Below are 15,111 nucleotides of genomic sequence, written 5' to 3' on the forward strand. Positions count from 1 at the left end.
GCCTGACCTAAGGTGAGTTTTAAATAGGGACAATTTTTAAACAATTTTAAAGAGCCACAGCTACCAATATTTGGATTTTAATTGGTTTTTAGCAGGGGAAAAATTTTTTTGTACAATGTTTTATTATGCTGTGAGCCGCCCTGAGTCCCATGGGGAGAAGGGCGGCATATAAATTTAAATATAATAATAATAATAATAAGATGAAGGGAATAATTCATTGTCATTATTTTTCTGGTCTTCCAATCCAGAGTCTTTAGTTCTAACCCTAACCTTAACTCTAACTCCAATCCACTATTTCAGCTGTGCATCTAATGACTGGACTTGCCCTTATCTTAATTGCCTGGATGATATTTCCTCATCCATGTACTTTGGACTTTAAATTTTTTTTCACTCTTATGATGTATTCCTTTCTAATCTTCTTGACTTTAGTGTGGTTGATGTTGTCAGGTTTGAAGGATGCCCAGGTATTTGTAATGATTGTCTTCATCCAGATTCTTGATGTTATCTTCAAAGGGTATCTTGATTCCTTCATTTTTCATATTTTTTCCCTGATTATGGTTAGAGTGGCACATTTATCCAGTCCAAACTCCATTGCAATATCTTGGCTATATATATAAACAAGGATTCTATTTCAGATGGTATTGGTCTTCCTTCTCTTGCAGTTTTCCAAAATCAGATTGTCAATTAAAAGTTAATCATTTATTCCTCTACTATTGGGTGCTTTCCCTTCTATTCGGATGAAAAGAACTTGTTTTCAACTAGATCCTGCTAGATTCCATCAGCTATCACACCAGTTAGAAATCTGAAGATTCTTGATAAGCAGGTAATTGGACTCCTGTTGCCTTTTGCTGGATCTTTCATTGTTAGGTGGATCTTTAATTTCATTTGCTTGTAGAATGTTATTAAACTGCTTCACATTGCCGGGTATAGACTAGTCAGATATTTCAACCCCCAAAAAATCCAGTTCATCTTTGCCTAGTGCTAACAAATTCTTGTTCATTTTCTCCACCATTTCCGTTGTTATTACAATTTAATTTATTTCAGCTTTACTTTTATTCTTATCCACCTCCTTTATCCATCCTGTATCTTTGCTGTATTTCTTCATATTATTTTTATTTATGGGTCATCGCACAATCAGCCAGATGTTTAAACTGGGTTTGGCAGTTTTTTCCACCTATGGAGTCCTTTCCAAGGATCTTGGATAGGTAGACGTTGCTTGAGGGTTTAAAGGTATCATTGCAGGATGTAAGCTCTTCCCACTAAAGGTGCCTTTTGCAATTCAGTGATGCTGATTTTGTCAAGTAGTGCTCCAGATGCTTTTTATTGCATCTAGAGCACCTATTACTATTAATACTATCTTTGTTTTCTTTTAACAGTCATTATTATTATTATTACTACTACTACTACTAGTAGTACTACTACTACTACTACTACTATTATTATTATTATTATTATTATTATTATTATTATTATTATTATTATTTCCTTATTTCTCTTTACCAGTATATTTATCTATCATATTTGCAATCAATCAAAAAAGTTTTCTTCTTATTCTTTTTGTTTATAGCAGGCAATAGAATTTGAAAAGAAATTCTGGAAAATACTTGATGAATATAAAAACACTTGTTTCAATCTGGAGAAATATGGAAAGGATACTTTATATACATTGTAAGTCTGGTTCATTTGGGATAGGGTAGGGAATGAATTTCTAGGAGTATGCATCACATATGATTAAATTCTATATTTAGACTTTGGGGGCTGTTTTGAGCAAATATTAACAGGTTTCATGAGGCAAAATGTGTTCTCTATCCAAAACAGATTAATGAATGTAAAGGAATGTGTGGATGACCTTGGGGAACAAGGAAAAGAATTACCGCCTAGGAAATAGACAAGAGAAGAGGGAACCCCCAAGGCTTAACAATCAGAGGAAGAAGCTTAGGAAGGACCCACTCTAATTGATAAGATGGTTAAAAGTGGTGGCAGGCAGTTTCTATTTTCAGACTTGCAAAATTATGTTAATGTAGATTATAATAAAGGAGAATTCACTCATGTAGTAACGCGGTTTACCTGGAAGGCTGGCAATCAGGGATATTCAAAAAGTCTATGGTACTGAAAGTTGAAAATAAGCTGATAGTATATCTATACATAGCTACATTTATTCTACCCTTGTCTATGAAAATACCTTGGAAGAGAAAAGGAGATAGAAGCAAAGGGAGATATTTGACTGATAAGAGAAACTTTTTGGGATCATCTCCAAAGGTAGTAATAAGGTAATAAGGTAATAAGGAGTCTTTTTATATTTTTTTCAGGTTTTGTTTATTCAGAGGCTCAAGATATATCAAAATAGTATGAATGGTCTTGAGTTAACAATTTGTGTTTTGACACCTGGGAAAAACCTATTTAGGTTTAATAAATTAATACTTTGCCATAAACAGTTCTTTTAGCTAATGCAGGCAAGAAGTACAAACCTTGAGTACTAATACTAACTTTAAGTAACAGAATCTTACATACCCAAAAGATCTTCTCCCCTCCTTTATTTTTTCTCCCCTTCGAAGATGATCCATACTCCTCTTTTTATTTCTGTGGGCTGAGATAGTTGTGTAGGCTGCTGTCTTCCAAAGTCATTCCTTCATATCAATATTGATATTGATGGAAGTACAAATTTAGGAAAAAGTTAATATAGTACATTATATTGAAGACAAAACTGGATGAAACTAATTTTGGGGGGCTTTAAAAGATTTTATTATTATTCTGTTAACTTTTGAGTCAATACATTTTTAAATATTATTGATTTAGAACAACTGCAATAGAAACAACTGCCAATTAAACTAGGGGATAACTACAGGTAGTCATTGTTTAGTGACTAATTTGCAGTTACAAAGGTGATAAAATTTAGGACCTTTGCAGGTCTGTAAAACAAAAAAAAAAGCTGAGGTAAGATCAGAAGCACACTTGCAGTTCATTGAGAAACTACTTCACTTAACAACCTAGTTGTTGATCTCAATTGTTGTTGCTAAATAAGGACTCCCTATAGACAATATGCTTAGTTATACAAACAGCAGGATGAATAATTAGAGACTGTTAACCAGTTTTGCAAAATTCTTGACAACGTTTGATTATAATAAATATATACATTTCTTAACAAAATGGTAAAGTCTCCCTTGACTCAAGCCAATTCTTGGTGATAAGTACATGGATATACCTTTCTTTTGCATTTAGTGTCAAGCACAAAAAATCAGGAGCCAGGGTTGGGTCCAAAATGAATACATGCTTATTTCATGCTAACTCTAACAAGAATCTGAACCACTGAGGGTAAAGGTAAATTGGCAGTAGATAAGAGCTAATGGAATTCAAGGAGGGCTAATCTTAGATGTCTTAGATGTCTTGTGGTCATGTAGGGACTCCATAATGATGATGCACACTTGCTCAGACTCACCTGATGATCTTCTGCATCGAATTTGCTACTGATTTCTTTCAAGAATTTTTTTTTACTTCCCAGTGTCTTTGCATCGCTTGTGTTTCATGATGATCTCCCACACAAATGCTAAGCAAATTGAACCTTTTATAGTTTATTTAACATAGCCAAATGATGCTACCACTGGCTATGCCATACCAGTAGTAACCCCTATCGCTTATATTTTCTAATACTTACCAAGAAGATCACTCATCTTGAAAGAGACTGATTTTGAAATGTTCTTGTGTCTGTAAATTTCAAGAAAGATTCTTATTTTTTGTAAAATACAGATGCTATGGTAAAATTTGCTCTGTATTTCTTTTCTTTTTTGTTTTTTTAAAAAAAACATTCTCATGATCCTTGAAAATTTATTTCAGATTTTTCTTACTGATGTTCTTTAGCTTACTTTTCTGTTGACAGCGGGGGAAGATTCTGCTTATTTAGAGGTGCAAGATGTTGCTCACAGTTCATACATGTCTTTTCAGACCCACTTGGTTATTCCTTTCTCCTAATTTGAAAAAAAAATCCATGAGGAAAATTCCAACAATATCCCTTCCCTGGTGACTGAACTGATTCATGGGAGTTAATGTTGCACATTTTGGAGCAATTATTGTTCATTATGGAGCAATTATTGTTCACTGAAAGAACAAGAAACCTAAAGCCCCAAATAGGATTTAAAAATGAACCAACATTAGTACCTTGTGTCATGATGGGGATGATCAGATTTAAAAATGGAAGCAAATGTTGCCTGGTATAAAGTGATACAGAAATGGTATGAAAAATATATTATTAAATACATGGAATATTCAGAGATATCAAAGCTACACTGTCCTTTCTTAATAATATGATATTGTATATTCTTGTGGAAATACATGGTAGAAATTATTTAGAATCTGCTTTGAAATAATCCTAATGCTTTTCTTTGCTTTTCTTTCTAGGAAATTTATTGAGACAACAGAGAAGTTCATCAATGCTAATCAGGAAACTATATCCCATATTGCTAAAGGTATCGTGCACATCTATGAAGAAAACTGTAAGGGGGATTCCCTGGAGGCTTTACTTTACCAAGTAAGATGTATTCATCTTATTTCTGCTGCTTCAAATCTATGACATAAAGATATAAAAATTTCAGAAGGAGGTTCCATTGTGCTTACCTGTTTGACTTTATTAAGCTGTTGTTGTTAGCAGAGGGGTAAGTGTTAGTGTGCTTTCAAAGCATTCAAAAATGCTTTTGAGTGGCTAAGGCACTCATTCAATGAATCCCCTATATGCTGTATAAAATCAAGAAGTGGCTTCCTAAACACTCTGTCTCAATCACAAGGTTTTTTTTTTTTTTATTTCTAATACCATGCTTCTAGTACCATCCTTTAAATGTTCAGATTTCTCTTCTGATGTTTCAAATTAATGTTCTTTTAACTTACCTTCCATTTCCTAAATTTGTGAAACTGGACATCCACAGAGTTATATGTACACAGGGATATGTTTTTATTCTGATACAATAACTGGGAAGATACTGGGGAAAATAGTCAAAAAACAGATCTATGAACATCTAGAAACAAACAAAGTTATATCTAGAAGCCAGCATGGATTTATTAAAAACAGATCATGCCAAACCAATCTTATTTCATTCTTTGACAAAATGACTAAATTAGTAGACCAGCAAAATGCTGTGGACATAGTATACTTAGACTTCAGCAAGGCATTCAACAAAGCAGACCTCAACCTACTTCTTGGTAAGCTAGAAAAATGTGGGTTAGACAACATCACCACCAGATGGATTTGTAACTGGCTGACAAACCATACTCCATGAGTAGTCCTTAATGGTAGTATGTCTATATAGAGGAAAGTAAGTGGGTACCACAAGGTTCTGTATTAAGCTCAGTACTCTTCAATATCTTCATAAATGACTTAGATGAGGGATTAGAAAGGGATCTCATTAAATTTTCAGATGACACCAAGCTAGCAGGAATAGCCAATTCCCCAGAAGACAAGCTCAGAATCCAAAAAGATCTTGACAGACTTGAACAATGGGTCCTATCCAATAACATGAAATTTAATATGGAGGAAAGCACAGCTTCGTGCTTCTAGAAGTCACCAGCCTGAAGATGACGAATGTGACTTCGTCGAAACGTCGCCAAGACACTTCTAATTTTACGCAGGAGAAAACCCGAATAACCAAAGACCTACATACAAACACCCGCGAAAACCTCAGAAAACATATATATATAAACATATATATATAAACATATATATATAAAGTTTTTCAGACAGACCAGTCTGATTGATTGCACCTTGGCATTTTTTGACTGCTATACTGCAGTTCTACTTTTTTATAATCCCTTTGCCTTGCAGCCCCCCAACTAGGGGCGTTAAGCAGGCTCAAGTCGCTACTGAGATACATTACACATTCAAATTTCTTTTTGTCAGCAAAAAGAAATTTATATATTTTGATCTTCCAAAACTCCTCCAAATACAACCTGCCTGTTTTCAAAGGACCAACCTGTGATGTTGGACTAGAAAACCTCCAAGGTCCCTTCCAGCTCTATTCTGACTGATTGATTGGTTGGTTGGTTGGCTGAATCTCTCTCTTTTCTTACAGGTAGCCCTGGTAGAATATGTTTGTAAGAATCAACTTGCTATATCTTCTAACCTCCATCAGTGCTGTATGCTTCATCTTATTGAAAGACCAGCATGCATTGCTAGTTTGGAAAATGATGCAAGGTCCCCTGATCTGCCCCCACCATCTGGAGAAATCTTAAAGGAGACAGAAGCATGTAAATTGTATGCTGAACAAGGAGATGGACACAAGGAAAGGTACAGTTTAGAGATTTGCACACTATCCTACACTAATTAGTAGGGCTAGACTGTACAAAACAATGCAAGAACATTCTTGTGCTCTGAATGCATGGAAAAGACCCTACTTTATCTTCAGATACAATAAGGCAATATATATTTCAGAACAGCATTGGCAGTTTTCCCCTATGTATTACTTTTAAAACCTAAGGTGTTTCTTTTCAAAGAAGATAACTTTATCTCAATTCCTAAAATTCCTTGTTTGATAGGATTTAATTGCATTGCTTGCACCGAAACAAGATTCAGTTGCCAGTCCAGCTGTTTTTTTTTTACATTGAATGGATAAAATTTCATTATCCTCTGCTTCAAGTAGTAAAATGTTCAGGCAGATGGGGGGTGGTGTGGTATAAGTAGGCTAATCTAGAGATAAGTAACTGAAATTAAACAGCTAAAGAATCTCTCTAAAGCATGACTGGAATTAGAGGCAAAAAGTAAAGAAACAGAATTAGTAGTTAAGTAGTAAATGACCTGGCAAACTAAACTTGAAGTAGAGAAGCATGGATTCACAACTGATATTGAAAAAGATATGTGTTTGTGTAATCCAAAATATTATTTCCAGCTGATACCAGAAGAAAAAATGAATCATGCTATAAAACATGCTGGGAGCTTACACACAGCGCTTTTCTATTCACTCTATAATTTCAAATGGTTATCTTTGTAGAAGGATATCTACAAAGTCTATTGCAGTAAAATGGCAAGACTTTTCATAGGTTACTGTGGTAATCTATTTCAAGAATATACATTGTCTCCTTCCTGTTGCTTGCAATATTTTCTAATCCCATTTTTCACCTGTTTTAGCTTCCTTTTTACATTAACAAGAAATCACCCTGAACTTTCTAAGCTGCTTGACCTGGAAATTTTGCATAAATATGAAGAATTGCTGCAAAAATGCTGCAAAGAAGAAAACCAAGTACAGTGCTTGCATACAGGGGTGAGTTCCTTTCTCTCTCTGCAGGATACTTCCTGTTGATTCCCTGCCCTCCTCCACCTAGTCCAATCCAGCCCCATTGTTCCACAATTAATTATTCTTCAGAAAATAGAGGACAAAATTATGGGTTCAGACAAGATTTTTATTAAATGTCATGCCTAGAATGGAGAGTTTCAGCCTTAGGCAGTGTGTGGATGGTTTTGTTGTTATTGTTTATTTGCTTGCTTGCTTGCTTGCTTGTTTTGTTGCATTTTATTTTGCTTTGAAAGATAGAAGATTAATTACTCCAAAAGTCAGCTTTTAGATTATTACAATGTATACTGAGTGAAACGGCCCTTGAAGAATCTTTAGAAATCATAAGTGTTGCAAAATATAATAATCAGATGCCTTAGTAAGGCCACACTTAGAATACTGCATCCAGTTTTGGTCACCACGATGTAAAAAAGATGTTGAGGCTCTAGAAAGAGTACAGAGAAAAGCAACAAAGATGATCAGGGGACAGGAGGCCAAAGCATATAAGGAACGGCTGCTGGAATTGGGTATGTCTAGTTTAACAAAGAGAAGGATGATGGGGGGACATGATAGCAGTATTCCAATATCTCAGAGGCTGCCACAAAGAAGAGGGAGTCAAGCTATTTTCCAAAGCACCTGAAGGTAGGACAAGAAGCAACGGATGGAAACTAATCAAGGAGAGAAGCAACCTAGAACTAAGGAGAAACTTCCTGACAGTTAGAACAATTAACCAGTGGAACAACCTGCCTCCAGAAGTGGTGAATGCTCCAACACTGGAAGTTTTTAAGAAGAGACTGGATAGCCATTTGTCTGAAATGGTATAGGGTTTCCTGCCTGAGCAGGGGGTTGGACTAGATGACCTCCAAAGTCCCTTCCAACTTTTATTATTATTATTATTATTATTATTATTATTATTATTATTATTATTATTATTATTATTATTATTATTATTATTATTATTATTATTTTAATTTAGAAGATGCTGTAATACATCTAATCTACAAAATAGGTTCAGATAATAGGAAGGTGTGGCATGGTATTTTCTATGGCAGCACTCTATACAAAGGGAGTACAGTTGTTGGTACTATTTAGTTAATATAAATGGTTTTGGGACCCCTTCTTGTACGAAGTGAATCATTGAGTACAGACTTACTCAAAAGTTATGACCAAGGAAGGTTTCTAAAGATTTTTGAATTTTGAATAGAGGTGGCAGGAAAACAAATGTGGAAAGAAAATACTGTAGAAATAAAAATTCTAGATCTGAAAGGGATATATGACACCAGCCAGATTAGAAGATACTGTTTGTTTGTTTGTTTGTTTGTTCCTTCCTTTATAGTCACAATATTTGCATACTTAATCATTATAGCAAACTTGTTTTTAACAAATCATGATCTTTGCCATTCTTTTCCATTCACATTTGTCTCTAACATGGGTTAAATCTAAAGTTGCCAATTCCAGAGTAAGAGCTGTCTCCTCCAGAGTAAAAATTATTTATATTTCTCTGGCTTTTTCCCAGCATTATTTATGTTGCTTCTTCCTAAGTCTGTTCATTGTTATTGCAGATATTTTTTAAAAACAATATTTTCTTTCAGGAAGAACAACTTAAATTATATATTACTAAGATTACAGATGTTGTGAAGACTAATTGTGATAATTATAAAGAAATAGGAGGGTACTTCTTCCAAAATGTGTAAGTTTTTCTTTGAATGATTAATTCACAAATGTTCAAAAAGCCGAACCATGTGGATGCAGAATTGTCTATTTTCAAGGGAATGAAAGAAAATATTATTCCACTAAATGTCTTGAAGTTCTCCTGCACCTGTACAGATTTTCAATCTTTTTTTAGAACAATATTCAGGAAAGTAATTTATAAAAGTTTTGCAGCCTATGAATAAAGGAGAGGATTCAATTGTAACTACACATATATTTTAATAGTATTAAAATGCTGAAATAGTAGTTTCCTAGGTATACAAGGATTTTAAGGTGCACCAAAGGAGTAAAATGCCAAAATGCTTTGTCCACAAGTTTAAACCATTTAAATCAACATAAAAGTTACTATTTACTCAGGTGCTTCTCTGATGTCCCAAATAGAAGGCAAGAGCTGAGATGTGTTTGCATAGTCAAGATTTTTAGATTTTTGTAGAAAGAGAAAGATCGTTTGAATTTTACTAAAACCCTGGAAATTAATCTTCAGCTTTAGGAAAGCAATTCTTTTTTCCCTAGCATCCTTTAGTGCTTTTACAAACCTGCCTTAATCAACAGCACACTCTTATACATAGTGTCTGTTGGCCTTTTCTTGCAGATATTTGATAAAGTATACCAGAATTATACCACAGGCTCCAACTTCAAATCTAATCGAGATCACCAAAAGAGTGGCAAAGGTTGCTGAGAAATGCTGTAATTTAGATAGTAATCACCAAGTCTCATGTGCTTTAGAAAATGTGAGTATTGTTTCCGCCATATATTCTGGTCTTTTGCTTTCTATTCCATTTCCTCCTTTAGCAACACATCACAACAAAAAGTCTTTAGATGTTCTCAGTGGAAGGAAGGGCTGTGTGGGCTTCCAAAGCTATGTTCTTCCCCTGGGCCAATATTCTCAGCATTCTATCTGCAAGTGAACTCAGGCACAAAGCAGAGTCTTCCACAAACATCTCAGCAAGCAACAAAAGTTCTATTAAAGGCTCTAAAACTGAACTGAGAGCAGAAAAAAAATCTAAACAACTAAGGGATTATTAGTTCTTAGATGTCTATGACAGTAATCTAATCCTTAGATAATCAGAACATATTTACACCTCTGTTGTTCCTAATTTTTCCTCATTTATAGAGCTGTATATGTTCCCTTGATGCTCATAACTCTGTAAATTCTGGGGAATCTTATATTTCAGTAAATAATTTAAATTTAAATAATTTAAATACCGGTATTTTCATTTGCAATGCATAGTAAAATATGCTTTTCTAAAATAATACTCCATTACATACTTTTCTGATGTATCTTTTTGAAACATATATCTTTCAAATTAGTTAATACAGTGTTCCTGACTAAGAGGATACCATCCATTTTGTTTTAACTCAAAAACCCATTTTCAAAATATTTTTATATCCTTATTAGAAACTGTGTATTCTCAGTGGAAAAATATTAGCTTTCAAAGGCAAAATTATGATTTTGTCTTTTTTATATTTCATTTATGAATAAAAGTTATAAATTTATAAATTAGAAACCTTAAAATCTCCAGCTACCAAAAAATAAGCCATCAGATAAAACATTTCCGTAAAGCAATTTACTGAGTCAACTCAGTAGATGCAACTTTGTTTCCTGTTACTTTCTTGGGATGGATGGAGACCAATGGAGAGAAAGACAGGTAGATATACAGACAGAATCAGCAGTTATCTATGGCACATCTCAATGAAGTTTTTGCTCTAAGAAGGAAGGAGAGTGTGATTTTGAACATTCAGAGAAAAAAGCTATTAATTTAGCAAGTCTTCCATTTGACCTACCTTTCATGCAACCCTTTTAGCATCAAATAAAGAATAAATCTTGAAACGTTATGTGCTTAGCATTCATCTTACAATAATCGTATCAGGTAACTGAAGAACTTCATGGGATATTTTTTCCTTTCTCTCTCCTCTCAGACGGATAAAGTGATAGGATCTGTATGTAGATATCACAAAGAACATTTCATAAACAAACAACTTTGCCATTGCTGTGATTCCTCCTTTATCAGTCGTTGGGAGTGTATCAGTAACTTAGGACCAGATCCATCGTATGTCCCTCCTCCATTCAGACCTAAAGTACTGGATGCTCCTGAAAATTTGTGCTCACCCAATGAAGAAACTGTGCAGGAAAGTAAACAATGGTAAGAAAACAAAGTCCTTTTAATCTGATGTCCTGTTACAAGTTTTACATCAAGCAAGCCATGATATGTCATACCTCTGAGTGAATTCTATTGTATTCTAGGCATCATTTTATTTAGATACCTCCCATATCAGTCTCCTTTCTTAGGACAACTGCCTTCTCAAAATGTCTTTGGTGATTTATCTTGAAGCATTTGTTTTCAGCCTTTTTCCTCTCTTCTTTCTAGTTTTACCCCTGGGAGTTTGCACTAAGAAAGTACATATTAAAAAAAATAATTTTCTATATGCATGAACTTATATATTTCTCATTTTGGGGAACTAGNTGCTTAGCGACTTGATAAAATCCAAACCTAATATCTCAGATGAAATGCTTGCCTCTGCAATTGAAGCTTTCCGTAACCTCCAGGCAGATTGCTGTGCAGCTGAAAACAAAAAGGAATGCTTTGACACAAAGGTATATCTGAAACAGAAAAATGGATGGGGAGAGTTTAAGAAAGTGTTCTTCCTTATTGCTGCCTCAACATTTAAATTTCACTTTATCAAATAAGCACCAATTTAGTGCAGTAAGTTATCGGTCTTACAGTTCTCAGTTGGCATGGCTATATGTAAAAGAAATGGGAACAGATATAAGGATTCCAGCCCTAATTTCCTCCTTCTTTTATATGCAAAAAATGTTTGAGCTGGTATTTTATAAATGTTCTCCTAGAATTCTGTCAACCAGTCATCCATTTATTATTAAGGACTCTGTAACTATTGTGAGAAAGTGTAGCATATATTATGCTGGTTTATGGGGTAAGAAGACCTTCCTGCCATCTATCTTAGTGTTGATTTTTGAGTAGTTTTAAATTTTAAATTTGTATAATTTTAATATTTAACTATAAGTCACAGCTGCAATTAGCTAGGTTCTACTGTCATAATATAAGCAGATATGCATCTCACTGTGAATGCCAATCAGAAATCTAGGGTACAGTCTTCAGAGTTATCTAAAGTTTGATAGTATGATGTAATTTCCCTATTAGAAGATAATTCTGCAGATCTGCAGCACAAAAAGAAAAACTGAAGTTTTGTCACTGCTGTCATAAAATTTCCAGCAGCTTCAAAATAAATGGATTGTGCATGTGTATTACTACAAAAGGGCTGCAGATCAAAAGTCCACACCTACTAGCTTCATCCTTTTCTATCACCGTGAGAGAAAAAGGGGTGCCAAGGTTGGCATGCACACCTATGGACAGGACACAGCCACACGGGGCAAGGCCAACTGAGACGGCAAAGTGGAACAGATAAGGAAGGGAGTAATGGGAGGAGAAAGGGCGGTAGGATCAAATGGCATACAAAGGGGTGCGAGGCCTTTACGCGGTCAATGAGCAGAGCGCCAAAACAACTATGCTTATAAGCAGACTCTCCAAACTCCAAGCTTTTACTCTGATGACATCAGCAGGGGACTGACGAAAGCTCAGGTAGCAGACAGATGTTTGTATAACGAACTGTTGTTTTTACCCAATAAACAGCTGTTTTTATATTTATATTTATCTCGGTGTTCGAAGTTTTTATACTCTTAATATATATAAGAGACTGCTTATAAGCCTAGTTGTTTTTGCGCTCTGCTCATTGAGCGCGTAATAGACACACACACACACACACACATGAATATACACTCACAAACGTATATAGATGTGTGACTTTATATATAAAGTCACTTTATATATAAAGACTCACAGCTTCACATCTTCTGTATCTTCTTGTAGAATGAGAAACTGAGAAGCATGTCCCCATGAATATGAGGATGGAGGTTTTAGGAAGGCTGTTAGGAAGAACATAAAGTCACACATCTTTACATCTTCTATATCTTCTTGTAGAATGAGAAACTGACAAATCTAAGAAGCATGTCCCCATGAATATTTTTTTAGGAGGGCTCTTGGGAAGAACATAGTTAATTTAGGATGGCTATTAGGAGGAACATAGTTAATTTATTCAACTGGATGAAGATTTGTATAATTTACTTTGTTCAGCAAATATATATATTTTGTTCAGAATATATATTTATATATATTCAATTTCAGGGTCAAAAACTGGTTGAAGACATCCAAAATGATCATATAATTCAGTAATTTTCTAAGGTGAGTTAATACGGAAATATATTCAACGTTTTAGCAATTTTACGATGATGATGCTTGAATGGGATAGGAAAGTACAAATGTATGAATAAACCTGTATCCAATCATGATATCCCTTAGATTAAGATAACATGACTCCTCAATCTCTTTAAATATATCCTTCCTGAAAAATCCAAAGTGAATTAATTTATTTTCTATATTCTCAAAATCCTTTTGTTTAAACTAATATTTTCTCTTTGTGTTTGTAACAGACCATAACAAAATGAAACGTTGAATTATCTATTTATCCAGCTGCCATAATTTATGTTGGAACACATAGATTCTTATACGGTGTCATGGTTATTTTTAGCCCCATTGCCATTTGCATTGTTGTCTCCAAAATATGTTTCATGTAAAACACTAGCAATGAGATTATCACTAAAACATATTTCTTCCATAATCTTTCTCTCAAAATTCATTTTCTCACCTTAATTCTTTTTTCTTAATTCTTGAGAACTGAATTTAAATATTCTATATCTATATCTTTGGTACTAGAAATAACAGATTCGTCCTATTCTTTTTTGTAGCTTCCACAATGGAAGAATGCTGGAGATAAAGAATCCAAACGTTCCCAAACATCCTTGATTGCTGCTTTCATGTCAACCTTCTAACGCCAAGGACAACCAATTCTGGTGTAAAAATTACTTCTTATGAAGTAATCTTTAAAATGAAAATGAATAAAGTCTTTAAAAGGAGAGATTGGCTTACAAATTAATGCTAAAAAGATATACCATTACATGCCTTTGATTATTTGTTTCCATGTATGGATGTGTGTGTATGTGTGTATGTATGTGTTTGTGTGTGCAAAAGATAGTATGAAAAAGAGAGAATGAAGAAAATGAAATTCTGGGTGAATTGAGAGGATCCAGTAATTAATACATCAAAAATAAAGTAATATTTTTGCTAATAATTTACAGAGAACTCCCAGTAGTTTTAGAATGTGGAAATACTTTGCCACGGGCTTTGGATAATTCAGTTATTTGTGTGGTGGAAATCCTTTTAAATGAACAGTCCCAATACCTATTTTTAAAAATGGAAGATAATATATTTGGTGAAAAATCATCCACATCCTCAAATAATACTCTCACACACAGATTTTAAACATAAGCAAATTTTCCTTTTACATCTGTAAACAGAAAACTTTTACATTTGTATTCCCATTAATGAATACTAAAACATGAGGAGAGATGTTTAGAGGATTTCAAAAAGGGTTAAGGCATTCAATAATTCCCCCATGGATATGCACTGAGCTGTTGTTGTTTCTCCCTCTGGGTGTAAATATTGATACAGATATAAATGTGGAAAATAAAAGTTCTGGAAATGCAAACAAGATAAGAGATGGTTGATCCTCTCAGTCACATTTCTCTTATCACTGTTCAGAAGAACAGTGCTGAAGAGAAGTGAAAAGGTAAGTTATTTTGGAAGTGTACTATGAACATTAAACAAATAAGTATTATTATATTCTAAAACAGGATTTCTTAGATGAGAGGTTACAGAGGTTTCAGGCTGACTGCATATTTCCCTCACAAATTAAAGTTTTAGCCAAGCAGCTCCCTTAAAATTTATGCAAAGATTCAATAATTGTGAAGTAAGTTGAGGTAAAACTTAATCTTTTAGGAGGGAGGGAAGGAGAGAAGGAGTAGAATGTTTAGTTTTCAGGTATGTTGTGTTCTTTGTATTCCCCCCCCCTTAATCCCCTATGCATATCCTGATCACCCATTAAGGGTGATTGCCCTTCACCATTGATCGCCCATTAAGGGTGATTGCCCTTCTCCATCTGCATACAGTTTCATGCCCGTTGCTGGTTGGCTAACTAGCAACAGGGTCTTGCCAGCCAATGGAATTGTGTGATTACAAGC

At 34.3% G+C, this 15,111-nt stretch overlaps 1 protein-coding gene across 1 annotated transcript in view; it reads left to right on the plus strand.

Moving 5' to 3' along the window:
• Positions 1-13,207, plus strand: part of LOC107282334 (serum albumin-like) — a 30,161-nt gene extending 16,954 nt beyond the window's left edge. Inside the window, exons 7-15 of the mRNA XM_015810105.1 lie at positions 1,571-1,668; positions 4,393-4,522; positions 6,054-6,268; positions 7,106-7,238; positions 8,840-8,937; positions 9,550-9,688; positions 10,878-11,101; positions 11,430-11,553; positions 13,160-13,207. Coding sequence (XP_015665591.1) covers positions 1,571-1,668; positions 4,393-4,522; positions 6,054-6,268; positions 7,106-7,238; positions 8,840-8,937; positions 9,550-9,688; positions 10,878-11,101; positions 11,430-11,553; positions 13,160-13,207 — 1,209 coding nt within the window. The remainder of the gene's footprint in view (positions 1-1,570; positions 1,669-4,392; positions 4,523-6,053; positions 6,269-7,105; positions 7,239-8,839; positions 8,938-9,549; positions 9,689-10,877; positions 11,102-11,429; positions 11,554-13,159) is intronic.
• The last annotated feature ends 1,904 nt before the right edge of the window (positions 13,208-15,111 follow it).

The sequence above is a fragment of the Protobothrops mucrosquamatus genome, unplaced genomic scaffold (genome assembly GCF_001527695.2).
Source record: "Protobothrops mucrosquamatus isolate PMUCROS unplaced genomic scaffold, P.Mucros_1.0 scaffold7, whole genome shotgun sequence".
NCBI classification, from domain to species: domain Eukaryota; kingdom Metazoa; phylum Chordata; class Lepidosauria; order Squamata; family Viperidae; genus Protobothrops; species Protobothrops mucrosquamatus.